The 10,205-nt window shown below is 48.1% G+C and overlaps 1 protein-coding gene across 1 annotated transcript in view; it reads right to left on the reverse strand.

Moving 5' to 3' along the window:
* The window catches only part of LOC143961884 (phospholipid scramblase 3-like), a 31,252-nt gene extending 22,918 nt beyond the window's left edge, over positions 1-8,334 (reverse strand). The window contains exons 1-2 of the mRNA XM_077471219.1: positions 8,243-8,334; positions 247-274 (exon numbers count right to left, since the gene is read on the reverse strand). Of these exons, the coding sequence (XP_077327345.1) occupies positions 247-274; positions 8,243-8,305 (91 nt within the window). The 5' untranslated portion in view covers positions 8,306-8,334. The remainder of the gene's footprint in view (positions 1-246; positions 275-8,242) is intronic.
* Positions 8,335-10,205: the final 1,871 nt, after the last annotated feature.

A 10,205-nucleotide genomic window follows, 5' to 3' on the forward strand; every position in this document is an offset into this window, starting at 1 on the left:
AAATATTAAATGTGAAATATGTCTGGAGTTCTAGTCAGCTCTGCCAATAAGAGCAGCAGGAAAGGTTCATTGATAAATCTATCATTTCATTGACAAGGAAACAAATCTTGATACATTTGTAGAACGAACAATCCTGCGAAGATGAAGACGGAATGTTAGAGGATCCCGATAATCAGTAGAAGATTAATAGAGACCTGGAGGGATGGGGGAGCTTTAAAAAAAATAAAAGAAATAAATAAAACTTACTTGTTTGTTTCATGAGGAGTCCATTGACCTATTGAACAGAAGAAAGACGCGTCAGTAAAGTACGCCCTGGTTACCATTTCCACCACAACCAACACCAACATTCTCATAACCGGAGGGAGTCGCGGGGAGTCTGGAGAAGTCTTGTTTGGGATTTACACATCTCCCAGGCTTCCTTCATGTACGTTTCTGGACCTCTGGCCTTCTGTCCCCTCCGGGTTTTGCACCCCTTCCTTCCAGGCAATATAACCGCTTTGCCTACTGGACACTTTCACCCCCTTCCTGCCCAGACCAATTTTCAGCTTTCAGCGCTGTCACACTTTGAATGACAATTGTGCGGTCATGCTACACTGTACCCAAATTACATTTTTATAATTTTTTTCACACAAATAGAGCTTTCTTTTGGTGGTATTTAATCACCAATGGGGGTTTTATTTTTTGCCAAACAAACAAAAAAAGACTGAAAATTTTGAAAAATAAAACAAAACAGTTTTCATAGTTTGTTATAAAATTTTGCAAACAGGTAATTGTTCTCCTTCGTTGATGTGTGCCGATAAGGCTGCCCTGATGGGCACTGATGGACACTGATAGGCTGCACTGATGGACACTGATTGGCTGCACTGATGGACACTGATTGGCTGCACTGATAGGCACTGATAAGGCGGCACTGATGGGCACTGATGAGGTGGCACTGGTGGGCACTGATAGGTGGCATTGAGAGAGGGCACTGATTGGAAGCACTAGTAGGTAACACTGATAGGTGGCACTGGTGGACATTGATAGGTGGCACTGGTGGGCACTGATAGGCTGCACTGATAAGGTGGCACTGATGAGGCCGCACTGGTGGGCACTGATAGGCTGCACTGATAAGGTGGCACTGATGGACACTGACAGGCTGCACTGATAGGCACTGATAAGGCGGCACTGATGAGGTGGCACTGGTGGACCCTGATAGGTGGCATTGATAGAAGGCACTGGTAGGCAACACTGATTGACAGCACTGATAGGTGGCACTGGTGGATATTGATAGGTGGCGCTGGTGGGCACTGATAGGCTGCACTGATAAGGCAGCACTGGTGGGCACTGATAGGTGGCATTGATAGGTGGCATTAATGGGTGGCACTGATGGGCACTGGTAGGTAACACTGATTGGCATTGATACGTGGCACCGGTGGACATTGATAGGTGGCACTGGTGGGCACTGATCAGCACTCAGCAGTAATGTTGTGCACTTGTAGATGGCACTGGTGGGCACAGATGAGGTGACGGTGGCTCTCTGTGTGAGGGAATGATGTCCCTCTGACAGAAGCCGGTGATTGGGGTTTTTATTAGACGATTACGGCTCTATTTACATCACGTGATTGGCTGACAGCTGATCACATGGTCAGAGGTTGGGATCGGCCCCTTACTTTGATCTGTGATCAGCCGAGGTTTCTTGACGCGCTGATCACAGAGTGCAGGCCGCTCGAGCACGGGAGGATGTACATGGATGCCCTCCAGGCAATTTAGGCCCGTGCTGTAGCCGTCTTTCGGGGTTAAATCGGAGTTCCACTCTAAAGTGGAACTTCCGCTCACCCACCTGATTCCTCCCTCCTCCGGTGCCACAATTGGCAGATATCCTTTCCCACTTGCGGGAGCCTCAGCCGCGCATATTGATGTGGCTGAGGCTCTTTCCTCCTCCCTACCCTGGCTGCCAGGCCAGTAGGAAAGAGGATTGAGGTCAGGAATCAGGATCGCCTCATGTGTAGATGATATGACCAGGTAAAGGGACAAGGGGTGATTAGTAGTAAATATCAAGGCAATGTTTGTAAAAACAAAGTCTATATAATAGAATACAGCGGAACCTTGGATTACGAGAATAATCCGTTCCAGGAGAATGCTCGTAATCCAAAGTACTCGCATATCAAAGCAAGTTTTCCCATTGAAGCCAATGGAAACGAAAATAATTTGTTCCACATTGACTTCAATGGGATGCAATACCGCATGCGGCCAGAGGCGGGGGGCGCCAGAGAGCCTCGGAAATGGACGAAAAAGGCCCGAGCACACTTCGGCTGACCTCGGCGAACCTCGGAAAGATTCACGAGCCTTTTCGAGGTTTGCCAAGGTCAGTCGAAGTGTGCTCGGGCCTTTCCGTGCATTTCGCTGTTCGGCTCCGGCGCCCCCCCCCCACCTCAGGCTAAAAGCGGTACTGCACACAGCTTTTGGCCTGAATCCTGCTCGTTTGGCGAGACAACACTCGCAAAACCGAGTTAGGATTTTTAGAAATACAGTGCTCGTTTCGCAAAAACGCTCGTTAACCGCGTTACTCGCAAACTGAGGTTCCACTGTATAATGAATCCAATAGAGGGGATACACTGTTATGCCCCGTAGACACGGTCGGACTTTCTAATGGCAAATGTGAGATCGGATCACGTTGGCGGAAATGCCGACCGTGTGTGGGCTCCATCTGACTTTTTCCATCGGAAATTTCTGACGCACAAATTTTGAGACCTGGATCTCAAATTTTACTACAACAAAATCCGTTGTCGTAAATTCCGATCTCGTGTACACAATTTCCGACGCACAAAGTTCCACGCATGCTCGGAATCAAGCACTAGCTATTGAACTTAATTTTTCTCGGCTCCTCGTATGTGTTGTACGTCGCCGCGTTCTTGACTTTTTCGCAATTTCCGACCAACTTTGTGTGGCCGTGTGTATGCAAGACAAGTTTGAGCCAACATCCGTCGGAAAAAAAACGTAGATTTTGTTGTCGGAATGTGCGACCGCGTGTATGCGGCATTACAATACACTGTTACAATAGGGAAAACGCTGTTACAGTGTCCAGCAGACTCTCCTTCAAACGAGATCTGGAGTTTTCCCAGAAATAGTCATGTAAAAATAAAAAGACAGAAGCGGGAGAGAGAGCGCTACTGTCTAAGTGTAGTAGTGTTAGGAAAATCAATAAAAATCTAGATGATAAGTATTGCACTCACATATACAAGGATAAAACGAAGTATAGTATTATTTATTAAAGCTGGATTAAACCCGCTGACTTTTTTTTTTTTACACCTGTAAGAGAAAAGGCATAATGAGCTAGTATGCACCGCATACTAGCTCATTATGAAATACTTACCTAAGAACGAGGCGCCGGCATCTCACTCGGTCCACGCCGATGGAGCTGACGTGTTCTGAGAGTGGCCGGAGCTGCGATGTCATCGCTCCTGCGCATGCACACAAGGGTTTTTCTTCCCGGCAAGGTCTGGCGTCTGCCGAACTTGCAGCCGGGAATCCCCGGTGCGCATGCGCCGCTGAAGTCAGCGGCTCATTGCGAGGGATATAACTTCTAAACCGTACAGGTGTAGGAGATATTCTTTTTACCTACAGGTAAGTCTTATCATAGGCTTACCTGTAGGTCAAAGTCAAAAGTTTGACTATAAAACCGCTTTAAATTAAAAAGATAAATTATAAAAATGCACTCACATGTAGTAAGTAAAGCAACAGGCAATATGCCAAAAACTGGTGGCATTATATCATGGGTTCTAATGTTTCATCAGTCCTGGATGGTTATAGGTGGATAAGTATGCCAAGAAGCACTATAGTTTCTCATAGAATAAAAACCATAAGGAACCCACACTGGTGCGTATGATTGGAGGCCAGCAGGAACCTGGGAACTTGCTATAGCTTGCTATAGTGCTTCTTGGCATATGTATCCACCTATGGCAATCCAGGACTGGCTATCCATTGGAACCCACGATATAATGCCACTTGCTGGAAGTGTTTGGTGTATTGCCTGATGCTTTAAATTACTACATGTGAGTGCATTTTTATAGTGCTTCTTGGCATATGTATCCACCTATAGCAATCCAGGACTGGCTATCCATTGGAACCCACGATATAATGCCACTTGCTGGAAGTGTTCGGTGTATTTCCTGATACTTTAATTACTACATGTGAGTGCATTTTTATAATGTATCTTTTTATTTAATAAATAATACTACACTCCGCTTTTGGTTTTTGTTTCTTATTTTCTGCTACCATATTTTTAAATGCACTAATGGGATCATCCCCCAGGAGCAGTTCCCTATCCATCCTCCATACCTCTCCATTGGGGACTGTAATATTCTATGAAAATTGATATCATTGCTGTTTGGACACATTCTAAAATAGGGCTTCCCTCTAGGGGCACACTGCAAAAGGACATTTGCACATCTAGCCAACCATAAAGAGGATTAGATAAATGTATGCACACTTGACTAGTAACACCCCTGCTCCCAAACCTGGACAGTATGGGTTACGGAATGGACCCGGACTTTCTGCCGGACTGCCGGACTTTCAGCCGAGAATCCCCGGTGTGCATGCACCGCTGAAGTCAGTGGCTCATTGCGAGGGATATATCTTCTAAACCATACAGGTTTAGGAGATATTCTTTTTACCTACAGGTAAGCCTTATTATAGGCTTACCTGTAGGTCAAAGTCAAAAATTTGACTATACAACCGCTTTAAATTAAAAAGATAAATTATAAAAATGCACTCACATGTAGTAAGTAAAGCAACAGGCAATATGCCAAAAACTGGTGGCATTATATCATGGGTTGTAATGTTTCATCAGTCCTGGATGGTTATAGGTGCATAAGTATGCCAAGAAGCACTATAGTTTCTCATAGAATAAAAACCACAAGGAACCCACACTGGTGCGTATGATTGGAGGCCAGCAGGAACCTGGGAACTTGCTATAGCTTGCTATAGTGCTTCTTGGCATATGTATCCACCTATGGCAATCCAGGACTGGCTATCCATTGGAACCCACGATATAACGCCACTTGTTTGACGTGTTTGGTGTATTGCCTGATACTTTAATTACTACATGTGAGTGCATTTTTATAATGTATCTTTTTATTTAATAAATAATACTACACTCCGCTTTTGGTTTTTGTTTCTTATTTTTTGCTGCCATATTTTTAAATGCACTGATAGGATCATCCCCCGGGAGCAGTTCCCCTATCCACCCTCCATACATCTCCATTGGGGACTGTAATATTCTATGAAAATTGATATCATTGCTGTTTGGACACGTTCTAAAATAGGGCTTCCCTCTAGGGGCACACTGCAAAAGGACATTTGCACATCTAGCCAACCATAAAGAGGGTTAGATAAATGCATGCACACTTGACTAGTAGCACCCCTGTCCCCCAAACCTGGACAGTATGGGTTAGGGAATGGACATTTTGAATGCCAGGACCCCTGGCAGGGGTTTACTGCCCAGATCTGGCCAAAATGGCAGCTTACGTCCTGGGCTGGGAACTCCTGGGGACAGCTGACGTGGTGATCAGGAAGTCAACTGTAAGCCTGGGACAGGAATACACGTTTATGACCTTTTGTTTAAGATATCTTCACTGACTGCAATTGCCAACCCTTCAACTGTGTGTCAAGTCTGGACAAAAAGAGCCCTTGGCATGAGAGATTCAGAGCGAATGCTTGTATGTGGGTGTTAGACCAGTGAAGACCCCCTTCTTCCCCTGTTACCAAATTTTCCCTTTTCCCTCTCTCCTTATTTATAACTGTAATGTATTGGTATCCCTATTGTGGGTAAAGCCAAACATTATTTTAAGAAAGAGTCCTTTATTGGAAGCTGGACACCCCAAACAGAGCACATTTTTACAGGGACCATTAGAAGGGCGCCACCTGCTGGACACATTGGGTAATGCTTGTGTTACACTACCTTCATGTGAGTGTATTTCCTAATAAATTTTTTGCACATTGCCCTTTATGAATACTACACTGAGAGTGGTGGGCTTCCCCTTTCTCCCCTTTCTTATTATTTCGTATACATCTAAGTAATCTTCAGAAGCTGAACATATTAATACGCTGTGTTTTATCCATGTATATATGAGTGAAATACTTATCATCCAGTTTTTTTTATTGATTTTCCTAACACTACTACGCTTGGACAGTGATGCTCTCTCTCCCAATCATGGATGATGGGAAAAAATACATGGAGTGAGTAGATGAATGTCATGGATGGGTGCCATAGGGTGAAGGGATGGATATCTGGGGTGAATAGATGGATGTATGGGATGAGGGCATTGGTACATGGGGTGAGGGAATAGGTGTCTGGGGTGAGTAGAGGGATGCCAGAGATAGATACAGAAAGGGAAGGCATGGGTGTCTGGGGTGAGTAGAGGGATGTTGGGGCATGAGGGGTTCGGTACATGGGGTGAGGGAATAGGTGTCTGGGGTGAGTAGGGGGATGTTAGCGATGAGGGGTTTGGTACATGGGGTGAAGGGATAGGTGTCTGGGGTGAGTAGAGGGATGCCAGAGATAGGTACAGAAAGTGAAGGGATGGGTGTCTGGGGTGAGTAGAGGGATGTTGGCGATGAGGGGTTTGGTACATGGGGTGAAGGGATAGGTGTCTGGGGTGAGTAGGGGGATGTTGGCGATGAGGGGTTTGGTACATGGGGTGAAGGGATAGGTGTCTGGGGTGAGTAGAGGGATGCCAGAGATAGGTACAGAAAGTGAAGGGATGGGTGTCTGGGGTGAGTAGAGGGATGTTGGCGATGAGGGGTTTGGTACATGGGGTGAAGGGATAGGTGTCTGGGGTGAGTAGGGGGATGTTGGCGATGAGGGGTTTGGTACATGGGGTGAAGGGATAGGTGTCTGGGGTGAGTAGAGGGATGCCAGAGATAGGTACAGAAAGTGAAGGGATGGGTGTCTGGGGTGAGTAGAGGGATGTTGGCGATGAGGGGTTTGGTACATGGGGTGAAGGGATAGGTGTCTGGGGTGAGTAGGGGGATGTTGGCGATGAGGGGTTTGGTACATGGGGTGAAGGGATAGGTGTCTGGGGTGAGTAGAGGGATGCCAGAGATAGGTACAGAAAGTGAAGGGATGGGTGTCTGGGGTGAGTAGAGGGATGTTGGCGATGAGGGGTTTGGTACATGGGGTGAAGGGATAGGTGTCTGGGGTGAGTAGGGGGATGTTGGCGATAAGGGGTTTGGTACATGGGGTGAAGGGATAGGTGTCTGGGGTGAGTAGAGGGATGCCAGAGATAGGTACAGAAAGTGAAAGGATGGGTGTCTGGGGTGAGTAGAGGGATGTTGGCGATGAGGGGTTTGGTACATGGGGTGAAGGGATAGGTGTCTGGGGTGAGTAGAGGGATGCCAGATGCTCCACTGCCTGTGGAAGGGAATTCCACATCCGCGCTGCTCTTACCGTAAAGAACCCTCTATGTAGTTTAAGGTTAAACCTCCTTTCTTCTAATTTTAATGAGCGGCCACGAGTTTTGCTAAACTCCCTTCTGCGAGAAGGTTTTCTCCCTATTGTGGGGTCACCAGTACGGTATTTGTATATTGAAATCCTATCCCCCTCTCAGGCGTCTCTTCTCCAGAGAGAATAAGTTCCGTGCTCGCAAACCTTTCCTCATAACTAATATCCTCCAGACCCTTTTTTTAACCTTAAGCTACGTAGAGGGTTCTTTACTGTAAGAGCGGTAAGGATGTGGAATTCCCTTCCACAGGCGGTGGTCTCAGCGGGGAGCATCGATGGTTTCAAGAAACTATTAGAGAAGCACCTGAATGACCGCAACATACATGATATACAATGTAATACTGACATATAATCACACACCTCTAGGGAGTTCAGCATTCCTACACCCTAGAATGGCAAGATTCAATATCTCAGATGGTAGGATGCCCTCCTGACAGGTGCTCTTTACATTGATCAACTGTACCAAAAAAGTGGCAACCACCCCAACCCATAACTGGCCTTTGCAGCAAGGTACACATGGAAGGGCAATGCAAATCACAAAAATACAAAAGATTTCCCCAAACACTTATCGACCAGCCTGCAAAACAACCAATTTTTTAAAACAGAGGTTTTTTTTTCCCCCCTAACATATTTTCAAATATATGCGGAAGCCGGAGTGCCCGCGCCAAGGGACCTCTGTATATACTGTGGTCCTATGTCTACATTTCCAGAGCCTCCATTACTCTTTACATTGTCACGCTGGAATAAAATATACCTCACCCGAAGAAGATATTCCAGTCCGGGTGGAGCAACAGGAACTCTGGCCATAATATCCTGCAACATATAAAAATACTGAACATTATTATAGGTAACGCTGGCAGGAATGTATGATTTGAGGAGCTCAGCTATAGGTAATGGTGGAGCTCCTCTCTGGTTGAGGGAGAATCTCAGCTATGGGGGGGGGGGGGGGGGGGGCTGAGTTTACCTATAGGAGGTGGAGGAGCTCAGCTATAGGGGGTGGAAGAGCTCAGCTATAGGGGGTGGAAGAGCTCAGCTATGGGGGGTGGAAGAGCTCAGCTATGGGGGATAGAGGACCTCAGCTATGAGGAATGTAGGAACTCAGCTATCGGGCATGTAGAAGTTCAGCTGAGGGAGATGTAGGAGCTCAACTCTGGAGGATGGAGGAGATCAGATATGGTGGGCGGAGGAGCCTAGCTATTGAGGACGAAGGAGCTTAGCTTAGGGGGACAGAGGAGCTCAGTTTAAGGGCATGGAGGATCTCAGTTTAGGGGGAGGGAGAAGCTCAGCTTAGGGGGACGGAGGAGCTCAGCTTAGGGGGATGGAGGAGCTCAGCTTAGGGGGACGGAGGAGCTCAGCTTAGGGGGACGGAGGAGCTCAGCTTAGGGGGATGGAGGAGCTCAGTTTAGGGGGATAAAGGAGCTCAGTTTAGGGGGATAAAGGAGCTCAGCTTAGGGGGATGGAGGAGCTCAGCTTAGGGGGACGGAGGAGCTCAGCTTAGGGGGACGGAGGAGCTCAGCTTAGGGGGATAAAGGAGCTCAGCTTAGGGGGACGGAGGAGCTCAGCTTAGGGGGATAAAGGAGCTCAGTTTAGGGGGATAAAGGAGCTCAGCTATGGGGGACGGAGGAGCTCAGATTAGGGGGATGGAGGAGCTCAGCTTAGGGGGACGGAGGAGCTCAGTTTAGGGGGATAAAGGATCTCACTTTAGGGGGACGGAGGAGCTCAGCTTAGGGGGATGGAGGAGCTCAGTTTAGGGGGATAAAGGAGCTCAGTTTAGGGGGATAAAGGAGCTCAGCTTAGGGGGATGGAGGAGCTCAGCTTAGGGGGATGGAGGAGCTCAGCTTAGGGGGACGGAGGAGCTCAGCTTAGGGGGACGGAGGAGCTCAGCTTAGGGGGATAAAGGAGCTCAGCTTAGGGGGATGGAGGAGCTCAGCTTAGGGGGACAGAGGAGCTCAGCTTAGGGGGACAGAGGAGCTCAAATTAGGGGGACGGAGGAGCTCAGATTAGGGGGATGGAGGAGCTCAGATTAGGGGGATGGAGGAGCTCAGATTAGGGGGACGGAGGAGCTCAGCTTAGGGGGAGGGAGGAGCTCAGATTAGGGGGACAGAGGAGCTCAGTTTAGGGGGACGGAGGAGTTCAGTTTAGGGGGATGGAGGAGCTCAGCTTAAGGGCATGGAGGAGCTCAGCTTAAGGGCATGGAGGAGCTTAGTTTATGGGGAGGGAGGAGCTCACTTTAGGGGGAGGAAGGAACTCAGCTTAGGGGAAAGGAGGAGCTCAGCTTAAGGGGAAGGAGGCACTCAGTTTAAGGGGAGGGAACAGCTCAGCTTAGGGGGACAGAGGAGCTCAGCTTAAGGGGAGGGAGGTGCTCAGTTTAAGGGGAGGAAGGAGCTCAGCCTAGGGGGAAGGAGGAGCTCAGTTTAAGGGGAGGGAGGAGCTCAGCCTAGGGGGAAGGAGGAGCTCAGTTTAAGGGGAGGGAGGTGCGTTTAGCTTAAGAGAAGAGATGAGCTCAGTTTAGGGGAGGGAGGAGCTGAGCTTAAGGGAAGGGAGGAGCTGAGCTTAGGGGGACGGAGCAGCTCAGTTTAGGGGGATCGAGGAGCTCAGTTTAGGGGAGGGAGGAGCTCAGCTTAAGGGGAGGGAGGAGCTGAGCTTAGGGGGAGGGAGGAGCTCAGCTTAGGGGGAGGGAGGAGCTCAGCTTAGGGGGAGGGAGGAGCTCAGCTTAGGGGGA

The sequence above is a fragment of the Lithobates pipiens genome, unplaced genomic scaffold, assembly GCF_037356315.1.
Source record: "Lithobates pipiens isolate NorthernLeopardFrog02 unplaced genomic scaffold, aLitPip1_a1.2 Scaffold_8, whole genome shotgun sequence".
NCBI lineage: Eukaryota > Metazoa > Chordata > Amphibia > Anura > Ranidae > Lithobates > Lithobates pipiens.